The 26,013-nt window shown below is 41.3% G+C and overlaps 1 protein-coding gene across 5 annotated transcripts in view; it reads right to left on the bottom strand.

Moving 5' to 3' along the window:
* The window catches only part of TAMM41 (TAM41 mitochondrial translocator assembly and maintenance homolog), a 53,789-nt gene that overhangs the window by 10,379 nt on the left and 17,397 nt on the right, over window positions 1-26,013 (bottom strand). For 4 of the 5 annotated variants that reach the window (XM_077857788.1, XM_077857790.1, XM_077857786.1 and 1 more), the window contains 3 exons: window positions 12,732-12,877; window positions 1,707-1,872; window positions 402-464 (listed from right to left, as the gene is read on the bottom strand). In XM_077857788.1, the coding sequence (XP_077713914.1) occupies window positions 402-464; window positions 1,707-1,872; window positions 12,732-12,877 (375 nt within the window). The remainder of the gene's footprint in view (window positions 1-401; window positions 465-1,706; window positions 1,873-12,731; window positions 12,878-26,013) is intronic. The other variant, XM_077857789.1, reaches the window with a different exon arrangement.

The following is a 26,013-nucleotide window of genomic DNA, read 5'->3' as shown; positions in this document are numbered from 1 at the left end:
CAGAGGTACTTGCAGGATACAGATAAAGCTTTATATCTGAATCAGGAGTGCTGAGGCCACTCCATCCAGTAGATATATTAAGCCTGGATTTTTGAAAAGGAAATTATTTTACTTTGCAAATAACTGATGTCTCTAAGAGGACATTATTAGGTGTTGGTTCAGAGGTTCTTCCCTGCCTTGTCTGAGAGCTCTCATAATCCAGAGCTCCAGAACTTGTCCTAGCTGACAAATAGAGGAGATAAATGTAGCAAATGGTGATATGAGCTTTATGTAGAGAATTGTACATTTGTGTAATAGGCCTTTTTATGCTTTATGTGTAGGTTTTTACCTGTAACCTTTATTACACTGTGAATTAAATGTAACTTTTGTGAAAAAAAGCATGGACTTTCAAAAGTTCTTACCAGCAGTGAAAATGCCTTTGGTGCTCTGTTTCATACTAGAAGGTCTCACAATTGCTGAAAGCCCTGTGAAAAGAAAATCAACAAGGATGCCAAAAAAAAAAAAAAAAAAAAGCCAAATGTTAGTCATCTTAACATTTTTAAAATCTAAAATTAAATATTCTTTCCAGTTATCCAATAAAACCAGCACATTCATCTCTGCCCTGATGTTGCAGAATGACAGTGGAAGGGGTATCATGATTGAGGACCAGGAGACCAGAGTTGCCAGGCATGTCAGCAACCAGCTGTGTGAGTTCAGGCAAATGCGTGGTCCTCCCTCACCTTAATTAAAATATGGGGTGGATTAGGTCACCCTCAAAGGTCATTTAATGACTTTAAATCTGCTTAAGGGTGCTAGTTCTCAACCCCAAACCCACTGGTTCTGCCTGGGAGAAAAACTTACATTTTAAAAACATATATGTGACTCCTCAGGGAAGAGCAATAGCATAGTCCTTCACCCTCTCACAAAGGCAGCAGAGATCATATGGTGACCAGAATCATGTTAAAATGAAAACAAACAGCATGCCTCCTCATTTATCTTCAGAATAGGTACCTGGCAATCTAAATGTATGCTCTGACAGCCTGGGGCAGGTGCCTGGGAGACTGTGTCATTGGCAAGTGCATCTAGGGCAGTAGCTTGCATCCCTGAGGAGCTCAAGAAATATTTACTCAATAACACAGGAGAACGTGCTCATCTGGAGAAGGGAGTCATTTTCAATCATGATTATTTCTTTACTGACAGCCTTGTAAATTATCTTTAACGCCTCAAAGAGAAGTGGGTCTCTGAAGATAAGATTTTTGGGTAAACACTGGGAAGGCCCTGGGCCATGTAACAGGGAGCTGACTGAACCCCCCACTATGAGACACATCGAACAGGAGTCGGCTGATGAAAGCTGTGTTCCTGATGTTTTAAAAGCACTAAAAATGTCACTAGCCTCCTTCCTTCTCAGACCACCATGAAGAACACAGAGGAGTCTTTGGAATAACTTCTAGAAGTTATGGTCTTGGAACCAAAACAAACATTGTTTCCCCCTTTGACAGTGATTTAGGACCAAGGAATCTGAAAACAGAAGTACTCTCACCGCGGTACTTCAAACAAATGACAATTTAGATTTGGAAAAAACCCAGGTTGTTAGTGCTTTCTTCTTCCCTGAGACAATCTGTCTCTCGATCTCACTAGGCACGAAAGAATAAAGAATACAGCTCAGTCACAAAGTCTGCTTTTAACCCATGGCCAGCACTTCCTTAACGTCAAATTCATAAACATACCTAGTCTCACCACTTCTCCACAGTCGGGATCATGAGCAACTTGTAATAAAGTTTCTTCCACATCTCTGTTTTTTCCAGGAGGGTCCATAATATGATTTATTTGTCGCTGTAAGGTTTTGGGCAATGTCATTAGCTGAGTGAATTGTCCTTCTGGGCTTTTATCTATCTAAGGGGGAAAAAAAGAAAGATGATATCTATGGGAAGTTCTTTGAATTCTATAAAGATTCAAAGTCATGGCTTCTCTTTCAAGTCACACAGACATGCACGAACCCATCCCCCAGAATGGGGAGCATGCTAAGGAAACTTGCTCCTTTCTGAAACTGAATGCACAAGAGTTCAGATTCTAAGGTCCTTCAGAAAGGCCAACACTTTTCCTGTGATATTATCCTTTTACAACAAGAAAAGAGTAGAGGCCCTTTTCAAGCATCCATTTCTGACTCTCAGTTTTAAAATTTCTTTTTCTTAAATCCAGCGGTAAAGGAAGGAAGGCTGCCGCTAACACTCACTGAGGCTCAGCAAATCCAGACACTCAGACTCTCTCTCTCCCACTGTAAACACAGGGGCACTGAGTGACACAGCCATGGTCATATAGCAGTTGGAGAGAGAGGCGTCCAACCTCGGGTCTCCTGCCTTCTAGGCCTTTTACTCACCATGCTGTATTTCATAAACTGTAGGAATAAACTGATGACAGGACTAGCTTATTGGCTTTTAATCTCCTGGTACATAGTAGGTAGTCAAAAAACACTAGTTGAGTAAGGAAATGAATAACTGCATCAATAAAGCTTAGTTGTCATTATTTCTTAAGTAGGGTTAAATTACACCAGTGGTTTCTGTGCCCCACATATTCTAGATACATCAAGTTGAAAGAGAAACACAGAAATAAAACACACAAACTATGCATCAGACTTTACTCCGAATCCAAAGTTAGTCACAGAGCCAAGGCCACACCTAGCTTCTCTAACTTCTAGTCTAATATACTTTACTTCACAGAACTAAGTTTTTACAAAATCACATAAACATTGACTGCCTGCCAAGGTAAGAACCAGTAACACTGGCCTCAACGGCTCATCTCATCATTTGTCAGGCAAGAAATCTGTCCTATATTTTTTCAACAAATGTTTAGGTTTTAACTTTGACTAAGACAACAGTAAGAAAAAAATTTGACAAATAAATGTATTAAATTTTAGATTCAGATTTTCCAGATATGACTTTTTATTAACACTTAGAATTCACTCATTCTACCACTCTTTTTTTCATTCAACAAGTACTCATTGAGTACTAATGTCTGGATTTCCTAGTCTTCTATTAAATTTATGCAAACAAGAACAAAGGACTATTATCTAGTGGCTCCAGTAGAAGTAAAGGGGTTTTTTAACCTGAATATTTCATATTTATCATTAAAAGGATTCTAAATTCACAGGATTTGAACTCTACTTAGCTTTGCTTCACTAAATGACAAAAAAATGTGGATATTACTATAAAATATATTAGAAATAACATTTATAGACTCATATTTTGGGGTTAAGATTGAGTAAGGCTTTATCTATGAAGCTTTCAGGAATTTTAGAGATGTCAAAATGGCTTTTTAAGTTTGTTTGTTTATTTATTTATTTATTTATTTAGCTGCTTCTTTCTTTTTTTTTTTTTTTTAATTTTTATTTATTTATGATAGTCACAGAGAGAGAGAGAGAGAGAGAGAGAGAGAGAGAAGCAAGCTCCATGCACCAGGAGCCCGACGTGGGATTCAATCCCGGGTCTCCAGGATTGCGCCTTGGGCCAAAGGCAGGCACTAAACCGCTGCACCACCCAGGGATCCCCAAGCTGCTTCTTTCTTTATTGGACACTATGTCACGCAGGTCTAAAAGTTACACTGTTAAATAATTATTTAAAAACTGACCAGGAAAAAACAAAACAAAACAAAACAAAACCGACCAGGACTAAAGCCCTGGTCCAGAGCTCCAAACCAGAAGCAGAAAGGAATGGGGGCAGTGGGCTGGGGGTATTCCTGCAACATCACCAAAACCCAGACAAGGACCCTAAGTTCTTTCACAGGCCAACCCAGGATGTGGGCCCTTGGGCTAACCCTCAGGTGCCTCTGGCTGCATCACTCTCAGGTCAGTAACCAGCAAGGTGCTGGCAGAACAGCCAGCTGAGTCCAGACATGGACAAAAGTAACTGGAAGGACAGGAGATGGACAGGTACTGTCCAGCTGTAGATAAGGATTAAAAAACATATTTGCCACTGCTTTCTCTTGAGGAAAATAATGCACTGGAATTTTTGCTTGAAAGACAAAATATTAGGTGACATGTTCAAATAAATTGTTAAATTCTGGGTAATTCTTCTTACTCTTTGATTCTCATTAAAACATGGAAGTGAAAGCATTCAGTTAAATCATGAGAGTCAAACTGCATTTTGAAAGCCAGTACAGAAAAGACCATATAGTGTATTGTTGCATTTATATGAAGTGTCCAGAAGAGACAAATCCAGAGGCAGAAAACAGATTAGTGGTTGCTTGTGGGGAGGGGAAGCTAGGGACTGTTAATGGATGTGGGATTTCTTTTTGGAGTGACAGAAATGTTGTGAAATTAGATTGTAGTGATAGTTGAACAACTCTGTGAATACACTGAAAACCACTGATTTTTATGGTATGTGAATTATAGCTCAATAAAGCTGATGTTTTAAAAAAGCAGATGTGGGCATATGATACTGGATTCTGTGTTGTACCACTGTCATTTCACTAGCTGCTGGGAAAATTGGCTGAATCCCACTCTTAGAGTCCTTCCCCAGACTTGTCTTCAGCCAAAGGGAGCTGCCTGGATCCAATGACCGGACACTGCAGGAGTACAAAGGCCTGGCCTTTTTTCCCCAAGTGGGGACAACTAGGAAGGCCCATTTAATTCCACAGTGCTACTGCAGGATTAGATGAGGGATTGTTTCAAATCCACTCAATCCCGATGCTATGCAATAGGTACCAGGATCGGTCCAAAGAGTATACTCTATGATGGCATTTTAGAGCGGTCTTACTATGGAAGGCCAAGTAGAAGACTCTGAAGCTGCCACTTTGCCTCTTATCCAAGACAGTGATTAAAAACAAAATCAAACAACACCACATCTCAGGAGGAAATACAGAGATTAGTGCTATCTGTAAACCTAAAGGATGCAGGGGTATGATGTTTAATTTTGTGTCACTTGGCTAGGCTATAGTGATCAGTTGCTTGGTCAAATATTAGTCCAGATGTTATTATAAGAGTATTTTTTAAAATATTTATTTATTCATAGAGACACACACAGAGAGAGATAGACACAGGCAGAGGGAGAAGAAGGCCCAATGCAGGGAGCCCGACATAGGACTGGATCTCGGCTCTCCAGGATCACGCCCTGGGCTGCAGGCGGCACTAAACCCGCTGTGCCACCCCGGCCGCCCTATAAGAGTATTTTTTTTTTTTTCTATAAGAGTATTTTTAGGGATCCCTGGGTGGCACAGCGGTTTAGCGCCTGCCTTTGGCCCAGGGCGCGATCCTGGGGACCCGGGATCGAGTCCCATGTAGGGCTCCCGGTGCATGGAGCCTGCTTCTCCCTCTGCCTGTGTCTCTGCCTCTCTCTCTCTCTCTGTGTGACTATCATAAATAAATGAAAAAAAAAATTAAGAGTATTTTTAAAGATATAATTAACATTTAAGTCAGTAGACTCTGAGTAAAGCAGATTACCCTCTATAATGTAGGTGAGCATCATCTAATCAGTCGAAGGCCTTAAGAAAAATGACTAAAGTCTCTGAGGAAGAAGGTGTTCTGCCTCCAGATTGCCCTCAGACTTAAAACTATGACATACTCTTCCCTTGGTCTCCAGGTGTGCTGCTGGTATGCTCTGCAAATTTCAAACTCTTCAGCCTCTATGATTTAATTCCTTAAAATAACTCTCTCTTTTTTTTAAAGATTTTATTTAATTTATTCATGAGAGACACAGAGCGAGAGAGAGAGAGAGAGAGAGAGAGAGAGAGAGGCAGAGACACAGGCAGAGGAGAAGCAGGCTCCATGCAGGAAGCCCGACGTGGGACTCGATCCTGGGTCTCCAGGATCACACCCTGGGCTGCAGGCGGCGCTAAACCGCTGCGCCACCGGGGCTGCCCAAAATAACCCTCTATAAATCTTACTGGCTCTGTTTCTTCGGAGAACCCTAATATGAAGACTAATTGTCTCCATCATATTTCCATTAAGTCTGGCCCTCACAAAATCCAAATGGGTTCTGGAAGATTATACCAAAACTCAATCAAGTAGAAGTCCCAGTGATGTCTGCTCTGCCAGATATAGTAAATCTGCTAGAGCAAGACACAGAACTGCAGGTATCTGGATGAGGCCAAGACCTGGGGAATGCATTCTTTTCCATCTTTATTAGGAAGGAGGATCAAAAGCAGCTTGCATTCATGAGACAGACAATAGTATATCTTATGGTTTGCCTCAGGGATATGTTAACTCTCCTATCCTTTGTCATAAGATATCCCAACGAAACTAGACTATTTGGACATTCTGTATAATCTCAGGCTGATCCACTACATCAATGGTATGTTATTACTGTTACCTGGGAAATAATAAGGGGCAAGTACATTGGAGTCCCTGGTAGATAAATGTACTCCAGGGGGTAGAAGATAAACCCTATGAAGTTACAGGAGTCTACTACCTCAGTGAAGTGTTTAGGAGTCAAGTGGTCTGGAGCATGCTGGGACATCCCTCTAAAGTAAAGATCAAATTTTTGGATCTGATACCTCTCACTGCTAAGAATGAAGCATGATGCTTGGTAAGCCTCTTCAGGTTTTGGAGGCAGCATATTTCACACTTTGGCATAATGTTCAGACTTAATTACCAAGTGATATGAAAGGATGCCAGGCTTGTGAGGCTCAGAGCAGAAAAGAGGTCTCTAACAGATTCAGGCAGCAGTGCAAGCAGCCCCCACTTGGGGCACAGAACCCTATAAACTCTATAGTACTAATGAGATCTTTGGTATCAAAAGAAGCCACAGGAAGCTTGTGGTAGGCTCCCAGTAGGACAATCACAATGTAAACTACTAGGGAAAAATAAATAAATAAATAAATAAACTACTAAGGTTCTGGACCAAGGCCATGCCATCTATGATAAAGAACAATATATCATTTGAAATCAGCTCCTAGATATGAGACCCTGGTAGAGATGGAGCTTCTAACTATGGGTCATCATCAAAAGACCATGTGTCAAGAACTGCCATCATGAGTGGAGATCTATCCTATTCATCAGATCTTAAGGCCAGGCAGGCTCAACAGTAATCTACTGTAAGATGGGAGAGGTCCACTAGCATTTGGCATGAGTAAGGCCAGAAGGCACAAGTAAGCTGCACAAAGGGAAACCTAGGGCCCCATAATATCCACTCTGCACTGTTGTACCAGTATATACCACCCTATTTCTTCACTGGTTCATGCATATGACTACATGGAAGGTCTCTTGTGATTGGCTTTTGGAGGATAAAGGATGAGCTTGCTGCATGGATGATTTGGCTTAGTACGTACTAGCTGAAAATGATACATTACAGCTTCATCCATGGATAGGCCTGAAAGACATTAAGGAAGGGAAATCCTCCCAAATGGGTATGCTTCAGATAGTGCACATGGTCACCCACTTTACATGGAGAATGTAGCCCCAGGTAACAACACACACAGACCCATGGGTATGAAGCATGGTTTGCAGGTTGAGTGGGCCCAAAAGGAAAAAGACTGGAAGACTGAAGACAAAAAACTAGGGAGAAGAGGTATGTGGATGGACTTATGGGAGGAGCCCACTAAGCATGAAGAACTTTGTATTTTGGTACAAAGAGAGGATTCTTCACAGAAGAATCAACAATAACCAAAAGAACAATTCAGCGAGTTGATTAAATAGCCTGACATTCCAGTGCAGGGACAATGGCTCATAAAGGAGTAGCCATTATGGCAGGAATAGAAGCTTTGCCTAGGCAAGGCTGACTTAGCTACTGCTGCTGTTAGTCTATCCTGACAGCAACAGAAGCCAAAACTAAAATCCTGATAACAGGACCATCTCCTGAGACTAACCAGTCACTTGGTGGAAGTTGACTACATTGGACTCCTTCCACACCTGGGGCAGTAATTAATCTCAATTGGAAGTAACACATATTCTGAGTATGGGTTTGCCTTTCCTACCCACAGGACCTAGCCAGTACCATTACAGGGCTTACAAACGCACACTTCACCATTGTGGTTGTACCATGTAACATTACACATGGAACCCATTGTAGAACAAAAGAGGTACAGAGGTATGGCGATGGGCATAGGACCATGGCTCCACTTTTCCTACCATACACTGCACCAAAGCTGCCAGACTGATAGAGCAGTTCTCAAAAAGGGGAGATTTGGGGCCCACACAGCAAAGAATTATCCAGCCTAACATGCCAACAGTACCCTCATTAAAAAATCCTGTTAGGGGATCCCTGGGTGGCGCAGCGGTTTGGCGCCTGCCTTTGGCCCAGGGCGTGATCCTGGAGACCCGGGATCGAATCCCACGTCGGGCTCTCGGTGCATGGAGCCTGCTTCTCCCTCTGCCTGTGTGTCTGCCTCTCTCTCTCTCTCTATGACTATCATAAAAAAAAAAAAAAAAAAATCCTGTTAGAGCAATGAGGAACAACTGAACCAGCAGCTTGGAGATGATACCCTGTGAGAATGGGGTGCCGTACACATCCTACACTAATGCCTGTTATACAGTACCACGTTCCCAACTGATGGAACACATAGATCTGGGACCCAAGGTGTGAAAGAAGTAGGTCTGCTTCCCATCATTCCCAGTGACCCATTCAGGAAATGTGTGTTTCCCATCCCTACAACTTTAAGACTTTAAACTTAACGCTATGATTGCTACCTCCTCTATTCAGATTCAGACATGGAAAGGAGTCACCATAGTGGCAGAAGTAACTGATCCTGATCATCAGGGGTAGGGCTGCTGGTACACATCTCTCAGTACCCCTTGCTCTGTTTAGATAGTAAAGGGAAAGGCAGCAACCCTACCCTGAAATGGGCAGGGTGACCAGGTCTCAGATGCCTCAGGGATGAGGGTCTGGGCTACCTCGTCTAGCCCAGCACAAGTACTAGATGAGGGTGAAGGGAGTTTGGAATGGGTAGTACAGGAAGGAGCAGGTGGGTGTCAGTTATAGCCTCAGCAGCGCTAGGAACTGTAGCTCAGTCCACTAACCTTCCTCTCCTCTCCTCTCCTCTCTCTCCTCTCCTCTCTCCTCTCCTCTCCTCTCCTCTCCTCTCCTCTCCTCCCCTCCCCTCTCCTTCCTCCCATCCCCCTTTCTTTCTTTCTTTCCTCTCTTTTTCTTTCTTCTTTCTTTTTCTTTCTTCTTTTTCTTTCTTCTTTCTTTCTTTCTCTCTCTTTCTTTCCTTCCTTTCTTCCTTCCCTTCTCCTTTCTTTCTTTCTTTTCTTTCTTTCTTTCTTTCTTTCTTTCTTTCTTTCTTTCTTTCTTTTCTTTCTTTCTCTTTCTTTCTTCTTTTCTTTCTTTCTTCTTTCTCTCTCCTTCCTTCCTTCCTTCCTTCCTTCCTTCTTTCTCTCTCTCTCTCTCTCTCTCTCTCTCTCGATGCAGAGAGAGAGAGAGGCAGAGACACAGGCAGAGGGAGAAGCAGACTCCATGCAGGGAGCCCGATGTGGGACTCGATCCTGGTACTCTGGGATCATGTGCTGAGTCAAAGGCAGACGTTCAACCTCTGAGCCACTCAGGGGTCCCCACTAACCTTACTTTTCCCCAGGATAAGAGATCAATTAGATTGTGCAGCCTTTCACAGGCCATAGTAAGGAATTTGGAAATGTTTATCTTCAGGGTCTAAAGAAAATTCCCAGCCCTTTCCCCTTGCTCAGTTTTCTGAAAGTTGGCAGCTAGGCATATTATACTTCCTGATCTGAAGCCAAGGAGCAGATGATGTCCCTTTGGAGAAATCTTACAGATACTGACATTAAAAGAAACAGAGACAATGTAGAGAGCAAGATAAAACTTCAAAAATTATAATAAAGACCACTAAAGGGATGAGAAAAGATATATTTGGAAAACAGGAATAGGATGCTATAAGAAAAAAGGAACATTCAGAGGAAATTAAATATTTAATAGCAGTGCTAGAAGATCAATTTGAGAGATTCTTCTGGAAAGAAGAACAAAAACCCCAAAGAAAGCAGAAGGAGGAAAGAGAAATAAAAAGGATCAAACAAGGAGGTCCAACAACCAGCTAACAGGAATTCCAGAAAGAATGAAGAAAATGGATATGAAGAAATTATTATAGAAATAACAAAACTTCCTAGAATTGGAGGTCATGAGTATTCAGACTAGAAAGGCTCATAAAGTGCCAGAATAATAGTGAAAAACACATATACAAAGACAGACTACCATGAAATGTAAGACTGGAAAAAGATCCTAAGCACAGCATTGTCCAAGAGTTAAAAAGGTCATATCCAAAGGATAGGCAATCTGAATGTCATTAGACTTCTTAACACAACACTTATAAACTAGAAGAAGTAATGCTATGACTTAAAAAGTCTGAGGGAAAAATTCCAACCTAGAATGTGATATGTAGCCCAAACTATCAATCAGTGCAAGGATAGAAGGTTTAGATGTACATGGTCTCAAAAAATTTACCTTTCTTGCAACCTATGTTAGAGAGGTACTAAAAGGTATACTTCACCAAGATTAAAGGGCCACTAAGAAAAAAAAAGAAGATAGAAGATGCAGAAAACCAAAACCTAACAAAGGAGAGAGGCGGAAAGAACCAGCAGGGTGATAATGAAAAGATGCTCTAGGAGAACAGCCACTCAGCAAGCCTAGAAAATAGCCCATCCAGAAAGAACAGGGCACACAGAGCTCCAGGAAGAAATGTCCCCAAGAAAAACAAGAAACAGAAAACACCTGATGTATTTGTCTATAATGGGGGAAGCTATACAGATTTGTAAGAGGGTATGAGTTAGTGACAGGTACAAAGAAAATCAAGCAGATGAAGAAAATGAGACAATTATTAACTCCAAGAAAAACAAATCTGTATAGGAAAGGAAATTTCATAGTAGCATATCTCAGCAATGAAGAAAAGGTAAGTTTCATAATAATGTAAATATTGAACATTAACCCAACCAAAAATGAAATAACCGTATGTGGAGCAAGAGGGATTGAGGCAGGAAGAGGGTGTGTGCACATGTGCACAAGTGTGTGCTTATTAATGGAAATGACAAAGGAGAGTAAAACAATACTCATCCTCCAGACATGGATAACAAAAATAAAGTATAAAATAAAAAAAAATCAAGAAATAACAGTCAAGTCATATTGTTTAGAAACCCGGAGGTAAGCATAGGACCCGCTAACAAGATGAAAGCATTGGGCTCCAGGAAGCGGCATGGAGAACCCAGAAGGTGGCCAGTAGGGAACTGCTACTTTCTGTTATAAACCGTGAGGTCCCATTTGGTTTTTAAGCCATGTGCACAGGGATCCCTGGGTGGCTCAGCGGTTTGGCGCCTGCCTTTGGCCCAGGGCGTGATCCTAGAGTCCCGGGATCAAGTCCCACATTGGGCTCCCTGCATGGAGCCTGCTTCTCCCTCTGCCTGTGTCTCTGCCTCTCTCTCTCTCCCCCCATGTCTTTCATGAATAAATAAAATCTTAAAAAAAAATAAACCATGTGCACACATTACCTCGAGAAAAGTAAAAAATTCTTGCAAAATTTGTTCAACTGAGTGGAGGGTATTCTGGGCATTTCATATTACTCTCATTTTTTTTGTTTAAAATAATTCCTTTTTCTTTTTTTTTGAAAGTTCCCTTTCAGTTCTAGAAATTACTTAATTCCATATTCAATATAATATTAGTTGCCCCTGTTATTTGGAAGAGGAAGAACATTAAAAAGGTAAAATACAGGGATGCCTGGGTGGCTCAGCAGTTAAGCCTCTGCCTTCGGCTCAGGGCGTGATCCTGGAGTCCTGGGATCGAGTCCCACATCGGGCTCCCTGTATGGAGCCTGCTTCTCTGCCTATGTCTCTGTCTCTCTCATGAATAAATTAATAAAATCTTAAAAAAAAAAAGTAAAACACAGTGTTCTTTACGCTAAAGATAAAAAAAAACCCCAACTCTCTGGTTTCTATAGTTTTATCTATTTTTTATTTTTAAAAAATATTTAATTTATTTATTTATGAGAGACAGAGAGAGAGAGGCAGAGACATAGGCAGAGGGAGAAGCAGGCTCCATGCAGGGAGTCCGATATCGGTGGAACTAGATCCCAGGACCCAGGGATCATGCCCTGAGCCAAAGGCAGACGCTCAACCACTGAGCCACCCAGGAGTTCCCAGTTTCTATAGTTTTTTAAAAAATCTTAAATCCAAATTATTTTCCTCAAAGGAAAAGTTCTTTAATATTTATTTTCAAATATTTAATAATATAAATTTTAAGATATCTAGAAAGAAAGTTTCATTTATCAAAAGGAAAACCAAGACATAATAAACATAAGTGAGGAGAAAAATAAACATCAGAGTATGTATAAGAGTCCATTTATATAAAACAAACCCAAATAAAAAAAGACCAAACTTGCTCATACATGTGTATATGTACAAATAAATACAAAAATGCATGCAAAAAGATCTAGGAGAATATATGCTAGACTGTCAGTAAATTTACATCTGGGGAGGCCAGCGGAATTGGAGATGAAGAAGGGAAATCTGAGAATTTTTCACTTATTTTGATTGGTAGTATGCATAAGAAGAGTTTCAAATGCCAAAAAGGATGTACATGATGAAGACGGGTCCCTCTCCCACATTAGCCCCAGGTTCCCTTCCCCAAAGGCGGCTTCTTATTACTACTCTCTTATGTTACCATTTAGCATTATTCCAAATACACAGACGAGTATGTTTACATATGAAACTTACTTTTTAAACTGTAAAATGTTATCACACTAGTCATACTACTCTAACCCTTACTTCTTTCTCTTAAAATCACTCTTGCCTTAGAAACAACATAAATTATTTCCCACATACGGTTTACCTCCAGTCTGCCTTGCTGGATTTTATACACCACTTGGGGATTGTCCTGCAGTATGTTGCCATACAGCTCACGAAAATGGGCTATGTTGGGCTTCACAATATTCAACACTTTTGTCTTATCCTCTCCAACCACCATCCGAAAGTCGCCTGGTTAAAACAAATGGATAAACAAATTTTCCACTAAGAGTACACATCCTGACCTATAAACTATAGCCCCACATTCATCTGACGCTAGCTCAAGATGACTAGCATCCCACATTCAAAACATTTTATTTTCCTCTTTTTTTTTTTTAAGATTTTATTTTATTTATTCATGAAAGACACAGAGAGAGAGAGAGAGACAGAGACAGAGACAGAGACAGAGACAGAGATACAGGCAGAGGGAGAAGCAAACTCCACACAGGGAACCCGCCTGATGTGGGACTCGATCCCAGGACTCCAGGATCACACCCTGCGCCAAAGGCAGGCGCCAAACCGCTGAGCCACCCAGGGATCCCAAATTTTCCTCTTTAATTAAAACCATGAATACATTACCCAAGGAATGCAGGCACTTGGTTAGGGGGAAAACAGACCCTCTCAAGTCATAAAGCCCTTTAGGGGATCCTTGGGTGGCTCAGCGGTTTAGCGCCTGCCTTCGACCCAGGGTGTGATCCTGGAGTCCTGGGATCGGGTCCCGCATCCGGGTCCCTGCATGGAGCCTGCTTCTCCCTCTGCCTGTGTCTCTGCCTCTCTCTCTCTGTGTCTCTCATGAATAAATAAAATCTTAAAAAAAAAAAGTCATAAAGCCCTTTAATGCTAGTTAAAATGCAGTTACCTAGGTGCAAAATGTAATCATCAGAAGCTGATTTGTTTTTGTTTTTCCATCGCAGAAGCACCTGTACTTATAATTTTTTATTCTGTGAGCAAAACTGTCTGTGACCAATCACAGAGCTGCAGTGTCTCACCTTAGACATGTCTTTGCAAATGCTACTTGCTACTGTTTATTCAGCTTGAACCTCTTACTGCATTTGTGCAAGGGCTTCTGCGTACTTTATGAATATAAAGAACTTTACCATATTTGATAAGGGCAGGAGCAGTGAGTGTTAAGAGTCCTACCTCATAAGAAGAGGTTTACATTTAAGATTAACTTCTTGAAAGCAGATGTCTCTTTTTAAATTGCAAGTGGTGAGAAATAAGGAATGTTACATTTGCCTGTGGGATGAAATGAGCTGCAGAATAGTTCTGAAGAATAGAGGCACTTTTTTTTTGTTTTTAAGATTGAGAGAAAGTGAGAGAGCACAAGTGGAGGGGGAGGAGCAGAGGGAGAAGGAGAAGCAGACCCCCCCCAGTGAGCAGGGAGCCTGATATGGGAAGAGCCACTTCTGACACAAATTTGAAGTGCCCAAGCCTGCTTATGCCATTGACAATTACCAGCAAGGTGTAGAGGGAAAAAGATGATGAAACGTAAAAACTTTGAGGGAATGCCTACTGGGCTAATGTGTGTTCAAAATAGGCTGGGTACATGTGAAGGCTTCTCAGGTGAAGCCTGGTGAAAGCACTCTGAGTGAAACCTTTGTTGGACAGGTAGAAAGTCCAGGAAAGTAGTTAGTTAGCAAGTGTTGGCAGGTACCCAGCTGCTGAGGAATTCCAGGGGATCAGGTGATGAAGTAATTCATCATTTGAACTAGGTCACTTTTTAAAAAAATTTTTTTTAAATTTTTATTTATTTATGATAGTCACACAGAGAGAGAGAGAGAGAGAGAGAGAGAGAGAGAGAGAGGCAGAGACACAGGCAGAGGGAGAAGCAGGCTCCATGCACCGGGAGCCCAACGTGGGATTCGATCCCGGGTCTCCAGGATCACGCCCTGGGCCAAAGGCAGGCGCCAAACCGCTGCGCCACCCAGGGTTCCCTGAACCAGGTCACTTTTGAGGGTGAAGTGGGCATGATGAATAAATACCAGGGTAAGTAAAAATTGGGCAAACCCAAACATATGGTTACCCTTGCCAATTTATCTCCTTGGAGGTGGGGTGGGCAGGAGAGGAAGGAATCATTGAAATTATTATAGGCCAAAACAGATATTACTAGACCAAACTATTGTTTTGGAAAAAAATAAAGATACCCAATAGTATGTACTTCAGTAAGGAATAAAATATGCTAAGTTTTAAAGCTTCAGAGGACCAATTTATGCTACAATTTTGTGGAGAGCAGCTGGACACTGCAAACTTCAGGAAAACAGATTTACAAACAGCCTCTGGGATCCAACCTTTGTGACATGAGGTCTGTTCAGGGCAGTGAGTAGAAGTGAGTTCCAGTCATAACAAGCTGCCCTAAATATGGACGAACTTATTTTTTCACCTTTATTTTATTTTTAAAAAGATTTTATTTATTCCTCTGACAGAGAGAGAGAGAGAGAGAGAGAGAAGGGGGGGGGGCAGCAGAGGGAGGATAAGCAAGCTCCTACTGAGCAGGAAGCCTGATGTAGTGCTCAATCCCAAAATCCTGGGATTATGACCTGAGCTGAAGGCAGATGCTTAACTGACTAAAGCCCCCAGGGGCCCCTTTTCACTATTATTTTAAAGAAAAAGAGAGTTGTTACGTAGTTAAATCCTGAGATGATTGCTAGTGAGGGTGTAGAGAAATTGGTCCTTTGACATAATACTAAATTGGTAAAATCCTTTGGAAAGCAGTAGATGAAACAATCTCATCTCTAGAGAGTGAGCCTAAAGAAACAGACCCAAACAGAGGTCCAGAGGTAATGCTCACTGAGCATCTGGTTAAGTGCCAAACATTGTTGCAAGTGCTTTGCTATATTACTTTATTTAATCCATACATCCCTATCCTCTCAGATACTATTCTATCCTCATTTAGCATCCGGGCAAAAAGGACAGAGATGAAGTCACCTGCCTGAGATTTCCCAGTAAGTGAATACACTGCATACATAAAACTATTCACTGAGGCACTCAATTATAAAAGCGAAACACTGGAAGCAGCCCAGAAGTCCAACAACAGGGGAATGGATAAGTTACAATGGAATCCCATACCCTACCACAGAACAGTGTGCAGCCATTAAAAATTACAATACTCACACACGGCTAGATGAAAAATGATTATATAGTAGTAAGAAACTAAGACAAAAGTACAAGAAGAAAACAACTTCGTATAAAAATAGGAAAAAACAAGACAGAAAGATTACATAAAAATGTTGTTTTTGCTCTAATAAGCACATATTTATTATGGGTTGTTTTGGTGTGAGTGTGTTTTACGCTGTTACCTTGTTTAGTCCTGGCAAAGCCTCCTAATGAAGGTACTAAGTATTCCCAATTTTAAAATTGAGATTGAGGTGCAAAGGTCCAGCCACCTCTCGGTATCAGAGTAGTGACATTTTAGGTGACTAGTGTTACTCTACTTTGCAGTTTTTCACCATTTTCCTCACTTCTATAATGTTGGCATATTACTTCTAGCATTTTTAAATAGATGCATGGGATGCACAGACATGCTAACTTGGCAAATGTGCATGGAGAGGCAGCTGGGTTAACTTTCAATCGTGTAAATCCTTATGGTTTTATTCAGAGCCCATAAATGGATTCTATCAATCTTGGAAGGGTTAAATGTCATCGGACTCTGAATCCAACATGGCTGGCTCTGAAGTAAAAGATCAGTTTGTTATCACCACTGAGTTCTAAACGTGTGTGTCATTTCTTTTCTTCCTGTACATTCAACAAAGAGTTCTTACATTTTAGATAGTAACTGAGAGTGGCTGTATTTCACTAAAACGTAAAAGCAAATGAATCCAAATCCTCCCCCAAAGAACATCTGCATGGAAAATACTCTTGGGATGCCTGGGTAGCTCAGCGGTTTAGCGTCTGCCTTTGGCCCAGGGTGTGATCCTGGAAATCCGGGATCGAGCCCCACATCGGGCTCCCTGCATGGAGTCTGCTTCTCCCTCTACCTATGTCTCTGCCTCTCTCTCTGTGTCTCTCATGAATAAATAAATAAAACCTTAAAAAAAATACTCTTGATCTGAGAACGTGGACGGGGGCTTATTCATCCCTGTACCTCCAGCTCCTTATGCACTGCCTGGCACATGGAAGGTACATTGACAAACGTCTGCCGAATCGGATTTCTCCAACTGTTGTGCAGCAGAACTAGCTCAGCCACAGGGAACCACAAGCAAATGGGCTTATTACTCATTTCTTCAGAACAAAATGAATAAAATTGTGGGCACAGCATGACCCAGCATTTTGATCATAAGAATCAATTTTTCTTACCTCCAGAGATGTTTGCAACAAAACACAGGGATTGAGAAAAACTGACTGCTGACTTTTATTTTATACCTCTACTGGTAAGTTTAACTCTTGACTGCTCAAGCCAGAAAACTGCCAGTCTAGTAACAATGGACAACCAAAAGGATAATTTCTCTTTGACTTTGAAATGAAATAAATACAGAGGCTTGTAAAGCATCTGTAGTTGGCCTGCTCTGTGATTCCAGCATGCTACCAGCGGCCAGGGGCCTTAGTATGAATGTAGGGATGTAAGGGGCTGCTCCGTACAGTGGAAAGTCTGGCAGTGCCCTGTGGTGACTGGAGATTGACTGTTCTGAGTCAGCTCTCTTACCTGGAAAATGGCTGTAACCAACATACTGATCTCACAAGGTTATTTTTAGATTTAAATGAGTTAAGGCAGCAGACAAGGCTTTGTAAAGAGTAAAACAGATAGTATGGTTGCTATGATATCCATATGGGATGAGGAAAGGATGGGGGAAGAGGGAGCCCTTGAGTCTTTGAAAATAATAACTGGCTAACTTTCCCCTAAACTCATTGCAGTACTGCTGTTATTTCATTCAGTTCAATAGATATTTAAGTGGCTAGTAAGTACCAGAAGCTTTGCCAGATGTTAGAGATAAAAAGATACATGCCCTACCCGAGGTAGGAGGTGCTATGAAAACAGATCATTTCACTGTGGGTTGCAGAGGTGGGTATTTCTTATATGGTAGTATTTAAGAACAGTAGCTCCAAACTGGATGTTAATACAGCAGAATTTTAAAGAAAGATTTATTTTCTTATTTGAGAGAGAAAGAGCATGTGAGGGGAGGGGCAGAGGGAGAGCAACTCAAGGGGATTCTGTGCTGAGCTCGGAGCCTGACATGGCACGGGGCTCAATCTCACAACCCCGAGATCACGCCCTGAGCTGAAATCAAGAGTTGGACGCTCAACTGACTGAACCACCCAGGCACCCCAAATAATACTCATTGTTCTTTAAAGATTTTACTTATTTATTTAAAAGAAAGCATGAGCAGAGGGAGGGGCAGAAGGAGAGGGAGAAGCAGGCTCCCCACTGACCAGGGAGCTCAGCTGGGGCTCCATCCCAGAACCCCGAGATCATGACCTGAGAAGGCAGATGCTTAACTGACTGAGCCACCCAGATGCCCCTAATATTCATTTTTTAACAGCTTTCCTTTTTTTTTTTTAGGGTAGCTTTTTTTTTTTTTAATTTTTTTTTATGATAGTCACAGAGAGAGAGAGAGAGAGAGAGGGGGGCAGAGACACAGGCAGAGGGAGAAGCAGGCTCCATGCACCGGGAGCCTGATGTGGGACTGGATCCCGGGTCTCCAGGATCACGCCCGGGGCCAAAGGCAGACGCCAAACCGCTGCGCCACCCAGGGATCCCCAACAGCTTTCCTTTTAATATAATTCACATATCATATAATTCACCTATATAAAATAATTTTTTTTTTAGTATTTTTAGTATATATCAGAGGGTTATGCAACCATCTAATTTTAGAACATTTTGGCCTCCCTAAAAGAAACCCTGTACCCATTAGAAGACACTGTCTCCCTCCACCCTTTCAACCCCAGCACTAGACAAAGACTAATTTACTTTCTGTATCCATATATTTTCCTATTCCATTTTATATAAATGTAATTGTACAATAAATGGTATTTTACGACTTAGCATTATGTTTTTAAAGGTCATCATGTTGTAGCCTGTGTCAATACTCATTCCTGTTTACGGCTAAATAATATTCCATTGGATGGATGGATGTATTACATTTTTTTTAAAGATTTATTTGTATTTATTTTTGATAGACATAGAGAGAGAGAGAGAGAGAGAGAGAGAGGCAGAGACACAGGCAGAGGGAGAAGCAGGCTCCATGCCAGGGGCCCGACACGGGACTTGATCCCGGGACTCGATCCCGGGACTCCAGGATTACGCCCTGGGCCAAAGGCAGGCGCGAAACCAGCGAGCCACCCAGGGATCCCCTGTATCACATTTTTAAAACCCATTCCTTGTCTGATGGGCATTTAGGTTGTTTCCATTTTTTAGCTATTTTTAATGAATAGTGCTGTGATGAATATTTGTGTACAAATTTTCATGTGGATATGTGTTCTTGTTTCTCTTGGGTAGATACTTAAGAACAGAGTTGCTGGGCCATATAGTAATATTTTCAGGAATGGCCAAAGTGTTTTTCCAAAGCAGTTGTACTACTTTACAACCCTATCAACAATGCATGAGAGTTTCAATTTCTCTCCATCCTTGTCAACACTTGTTCTTGTCTTTTTGATTATAGCCATTGTAGTGGGTATGAAGCACTGTTTCTGGGGTTTTAACTGGTATTTCCCTAATGACTAATGATGTTAATCATCTTTTCATGTGTGTACTTGCTATTTGTATACTTTCTTTGAAAATATGTCTCATCAAATCCTTTGCCCATTTTAATACTGGATTATTTGTCTTTTTATTGCATTCCAGGAATCTTTTATATTCTGGTGCTATTCTTTATCAGATATACAATTTGTAAATCTCTTCCATGTTATTAGTTGCCTTTTCACCTTCTTGAGGGTATTGTTTGCAGCACAAAAGTTTAGTTTTCATACAGTTTTCCCATTTATCTGTTTTTTATTTGTTGCTTGTGCTTTTGGCATATATCTAAGAAACCACTGTCTAACCCAAAGTCACTCTGCTAAGAGCTTTTTAGTTTTAGCTCTAAGATTTAACTCTCATATCCATAATCCACTTTGAGTTAACTTTATGCATAGTATGAGTCACGGGCCCAAACTCATTTTTCTGCATGTGTACAGTTAGAATATTATCTGACACACAGTAAGTACTTCATAAACATTAGGTATTATTGACAATTACTATCCCTTCTGGAGTACTACATTCTCAGAAATTAATCAGTGACTGAGCAGAGTTCCATCTGAGGCTTCAGCAAAAAGCTCAAGCTTGCCAAGCATAGAGAAATATGCTCCCAAATTACTGAAATAGTCAATCTCTAATATGCAAGTTGTCCAGTGACACTGCTTGCAAGGTTTCTGATGGTGCGACTCTCGTGGAATAAATCTCAATAGCTCTCTAGAGAAAAAGTTTCTTTATTGGCTTTTACCAGGATCCAGAAATGAGGATGTTTACTCACTCTTTAGAGGGCTGGCACCCATTTCTAATTTCTTTTCTCCAAGAATCATTCAACTGGCAACTTCCTCGCTTTGTCTTATTCCTAGAAGTAGCTGAGCCTGTGTTCAGACAATCTGGCATTGAAAGAAACCCATTCTCTCTCTTACACAAGAGTGTTTAAAGGTTTTTTTCACTCCTTAAGGACAGGAAAGGGCCAAATGAATCCACCTCATCTAAGCAGATTCTAATGCCTGCAAATTTTTGTCATTATATAACAAGTTTAGTAATTTTTTAAAATTTTTTATTTATTTATGACAGTCAGAGAGAGAGAGAGAGAGAGAGAGAGAGGCAGAGGGAGAAGCAGGCTCCACGCACCGGGAGCCCGACGTGGGATTCGATCCCGGGTCTCCAGGATTGCGCCCTGAGCCAAAGGCAGGCGCCAAACCGCTGTGCCACCCAGGGATCCCAAATTTAGTAATTCTTATAACTCACAACAAAATTCCATTTTGGAGAACATATCCGAGGAAGTTAGGGGCCCCCTTTACCCCCTTCCCCTACCAAAGTAATTTCTTTAAAGTGATTCACAGCAGTGGCATTAATAAAACAATAATAAATGGAGCTAACCTGAGTATCCATCTATCACTGAATAAGCAAACAATGGTGTCTCAACCTAAGAAAAACCTGTGTGGCCAGCAATGATATGGGAACAGTAATAAATAATACCAATCATTTTCTGAACACCAACTCTCAATGAGGTATGATGTTGGGGACTTTTATATATATTATCTCATTGAAAACCTTATTACAAGACAGCTATTCTGTTTCACAGTTAAGAAAATAGGCTCAGAAGGGTCCAAGCACTTTTACAAAGCCAGCTTTCAAATTCAGGTCTGTGGTCTTTCCCTTTCTTTTATCTATTACACAAAGTGGCTATGTGAGTACACATATCTAAAATAACAATGGATAACATTTAGTGAGCATTTACTATGTACCAGCTACTCTATTAAGCACTTTACATGTATGATTTGATTTAATCCATATAAAATCCTTCTTTAGAGATGAAGAAACTATCACAAGGAGCTAAGAAACTTGCCTGAAGAGAAAAAAGTAAGAGTGCAGCTAGGTTTTGAACCCAGGCCTCTGACTCTAAAGCTCCAGCTTTTAAACACTTCACTAATTCTGTCTTCCACGAAGTAATATAATGTTAAAAAAAAAAAAAAAAAGCAGCAAGGTACAAAATAAGACAATTAATTTAAGAAGTTAAGGGTTTAGGGATCCCTGGGTGGCTCGGCGGTTTGGCGCCTGCCTTTGGCCCGGGGCGTGATCCTGGAGTGCCGGGATCGAGTCCCGCATCGGGCTCCCGGCATGGAGCCTTGCTTCTCCCTCTGCCTGTGTCTCTGCCTCTCTCTCTCTCTCTGTGTCTATCATGAATAAATAAATAAATAAATCTTTATAAAATAAAATTTAAAAAAAAAGAAAGAAGAAGTTAAGGGTTTAGGGGCACCTGGGTGGCTCAGTGGTTGAGCATCTGCCTTTGTTTCAGGGCCAAAGTGATCCTAGGGTCCTGGGATCGATCAGGCTCCTCACAGGGAGCCTCCTTCTCTCTCCGCCTGTATCTCTGCCTCTCTCTCTGTGTCTCTCATGAATAAATAAAATCTTAAAAAAAAAAAAAAGGAGTTAAGGGTTTAATGTCAATTATTCTCACAAGAACTTATGCACTTCGCTGAGATACTATTCTAATTTAAGCCCTTATCACCATTCACACTGTATCCACCCAACAAAGACATACAGGGTGCTTAGTCTGTGCCCCAGTGCTGTTCCAGAGACCGAAGGAACAAGGCTGGTTGGACACGGGCACCGTCCTAACTATACTCCTCTCTGCCTAGATGGCTGTCCTGTGGGTCCTTCTTGTGGGTCTTTAACCACTGGTGTTTGGTTCAAATGTCACCTCCCGCTGAAACCTTCCCTGGTTACACTAATGTAAGCCATGCTTGCATTCCTCCCATATTCTAGTGTTGCCATGAGTTTGCTGTACAACTTTTCAACCAGAATGAAAGCCCCACGATGGCAGGGACAATAGCTGCTTTCTTTACTTCCTTCATCCATAGAGGTAAAAGAGTGCTTGGCACAGGAGACTCTCATCCTTTCATTGGCTCAATGAGTAAGACTTCTCTCTGTTTTTAGTCCCTCTCCCTCCTGCACAGTGCTGGAAAAATGATCTTTCTGTAGCAACAAATCTCCCACCATCTTGCACTACTTGAAACCTCCGTGGCTCCTAGTTGTGTATGGGGTGTCAAATTCCAGTCTCATTTAACTTTGTATTCAATGCCTTGTCTGGCCTGGCCAGGGCCTAACCTCTTCTCCAAAACACCTGAGAGACAGTGGAGTTAAGTGGTGAAGACCGTGGGCTAGAATTCCAGCGCCACCACCCACGAACCTACCAGACAGATCTGGGTCTCAGTTTTTTAATCTTAAAATAAGGCAATAAATTAGCACACAAATCAAAGGAGGACTGTAAGGATTAAACTAGTTATTAGATCAAAAGTATTGAGAGTTGTTCCTGCCACATAACAGTAAGTGCTATTTTCTTCTGCCATGAGCCACAGACTTCAGTCACATCAACCTATTCGTTCTTCCCTAAACAAGTCGTATTCTTTCACACTCCCTGCCTTTTCTACACGTGTTGTTTTTGAAGTCTATCACTGACTCACTATGACTGCATGCTTATTAATGCGAAGTTCTTTAGAGAAGAAATTATAGCTTTAATTCTTCATGAGGTATGGGACGCTGATTCATTTGATAAATTGTTAAACCAGGATCATTATGTAAAATTAGTCATTTTAATAGTTCGTACTTACATGAGAAAGGTCAAGGTGACCCTTTAAAGCTCATTTGGTTTTCCTTTTCTGTTTACTTCAACGCTGACTTCTAAGAATAACTGAAGGATTAGAAAGCTTTCTCCTTCCCAGTTTTGCAGGCTCTCATCTTCCACCTACTCCTTTCTCACCATCATTTACAACAATAATGTCATCAATAATGACCCCCAAGGCGGTCAAAGTGTTCCTTAAATACTATATAAAAAGTAAGGGATTATTACTACTACTAGTAATACACAGATCCTGCCTCTGCTAGTAACTACTGGCAGGAACTTGTCCAATAACATGGAGAGAGATGCTGTTTCCTGTCTCCACATCCCTACCCACTTCCAGGGAGAAATGCTGACCTATGCAGCTTAGGAACATCGTATTGTCTCTCAAATGGAAAACAAATGTCAAAATTGTAAATAAAGAGGAGATTGGTGGGTCGTTTGAAAGTTTGTAATATTCTGAGGGCTTGGGAGTTTTGGGTGGTTTGCCATCAGGACAGAATCCAATCAGTTCAAGGATACTGGATTCTCAGAAGTCTAAGAAAGGGAGGAGGAAAAGCTTACCTTTTAACACATAGCCTGGGGCAGGTCTCTTACTGATGAAAGGCATCTAGCTGTAGGGCCTAGATCCTTCCCCATCCTCACTATTCTACTCTAATTTCGTTTATTATGGATTAAGTAACCATTAATTATATAGTGCCCTGGCTTAGGAACATCATATAATGTTGTCTTGATGGGAAAAATACATTCCCAGTCCTAAACAACTGGCTTATAGAAAGCTTTTTTGGAAAATGTCTCATTCATAAGCTAGGGATGGCCACAGAGTTGGAATGAGTTCCCTCTGGAGAGGATGTGCCAAGTATTGTGTCCTAAGTTTTACAGTAAAAAGAAGCCAACCTCAGTGAAATGAGTAATGTTGGATCCTTGGCCAAATTCTCAGATCCAAATCTGGATTAAGCAATAAATAATACAATGGCAAGAGAGAAAGAGCAGACGAGATGAGAAATGGGAGAAACTGGAAGCTGAGAAAGCCCAAGTCAGGTTCACCGAGATTAGGACCTACCTCTTAGGAAGCAACTCTCTCTCTCTGCCCTTCTCCCAGCAGCTCCAGGTGGGCTCTTGCCACCATGAGATCTGAGCTCAGACATCGCCACCCCAGAGGGCCCTACCTGCCTATCCAAGGTAAAGGCCCTCCTCTTGATTTCTTTTCTTCTCTTCATTGTACTTACCACTCTCTGAAATTACTTTCTGTACTGTCTGCCTCTGCTTAAGGGAACATGAACTCCATGAGGAGTCTTACTCATATCATGCTCACCGGTGTACATCTAGGGCCTAGCGTAGCATGTGGCACATGGAAGGCACACAGGAAATATTTGTTTGCTGTGTGAGGATTCAACTATAGAATAAAAGATCAATCTATCTACATATCTATCCTCCCCCCTTCCCACCTACCAACTTATCTATCTACTTACCCATCTACCTACTGTGTCTGGTACAGCACTGCTACACTGCAGCCCTTAATAAAAATTATAGAAGCAGGAAAACAGACAATGATAGTGTTCTGAGTCAGCAAGCACTCACTGAACACCTTGTACATGTCTCACAATACAGGAGAAATCAGGAGTATAAAACACGGCTCTTCCAGGAGGCAAAGTAAAAGTCAGCTAAAGATTGATACCTGCTTGAATGCTAACTTGAAGTCTGCTAATAGGTAAAAGCAGTTATGCCATTCAAGAAACTTCCTTAGAAAATGTTCAGAATTTATAGGAACTCCTAGAAATCCACCTCACATTATGCTGATGTTGATCACAGGGGAGGAGATGGAGGAGTGGCAGTGGTGTGGGCAAAGTAGAAATAGGCTCTGCATCATTCTCCCACAAAGTTAACCCTTCATAAAAGGTTTTGGGTCCATCTTTTTTTCACAATGGAGCATGGAGAGGGAATCATCCTTACAAGGTGACCACGTTTCCCACACGTTGCATGCAGGCCTATTCATTCTGGTACCTAGCCACAGAAGCCTTTGCCTCTGCACTTCCTGTTGAAAGGCAGGGCTGCTGCCATGTAGAGCTAGAAGCCACCAAGACCGAGGTTACATCACTTTCTTTCTCTCCACTGTTGCAACTGCAGCTATAGTCCTGCTAGCTGTATTTTGGGAGAAAGACTGATGAGCAAGGTCTTTAAGGTCTCTTTCAGCATTATACTTCCATGAAATCTTATCTATACAGGGATTCAGAAAGTGAGTAAACTGCTTTTGCAATGTTTTCAGCATAGAGTTCTCTAACTCACACTCAAAAGTTGGGAAAGAAGATATTTATTATTTTCAAGACAATGGTTTCAAACTCTTTTTCAAGTAGCAGACTACTTTTTTGTAAGTGAAGTTTTACAGGGATCCTTAACACATTAAACAGGAAGGGAGGCTCCCCTCTGGTTGCAGCAAGGGTGAGGGGCCAGGGGCTCTATTGTCTCAAGAGTTTCTCTCTCCCTTTGAAGGGGACTCTGACATCTCTGAGGAACACAACTGGTTTAAGGAGAAATGAAAAGGAAGTTAAGATTTAGATAAATAATGAATGGGGAAGAAGGGAAAGCTTTTCCTTAGTACACAAGGAGAGGTGGAATTCTAAAGTTGCCACTTTGTAATCATCATAGTAAAGACTGGTTGGAGCAAGAATCACCAATGAAAGCTCAAACTAAGAAGGAAAGTTTGCTAAGAAACAGGGTGTTTGATCTTTAAATGTCTCCCCATGGATTGCTTAGAAGAGCAAAAATTATGCTTATCAGGGCATAAGCATCACTGGTCTGAGACTTCAAAATGTGAATGTCATATAAAACAAAGAAAAAAAAGTGTTCCAGATTAAAAGAAGAGACAGGGCATCTTAATAAATATGATCCTTGACTGGATTGTGTACTTGAGGAGGAAAACACACTACAAAGAACATCACTGGGACTACTGACAACATATGAACTATGGATCATCAATCTGATAAAAGTACTGTATCAGTGTTAAATTTCCTGAATTTGATAACCATGCTGTGGTTATGTAACAGA

Source organism: Canis aureus, chromosome 19, assembly GCF_053574225.1.
Source record: "Canis aureus isolate CA01 chromosome 19, VMU_Caureus_v.1.0, whole genome shotgun sequence".
Classification (NCBI taxonomy): Eukaryota; Metazoa; Chordata; class Mammalia; order Carnivora; family Canidae; genus Canis; species Canis aureus.
The sequence above is the reverse complement of the archived record's forward strand: the minus strand, read 5'-3'. Positions and strand labels throughout refer to the sequence as shown.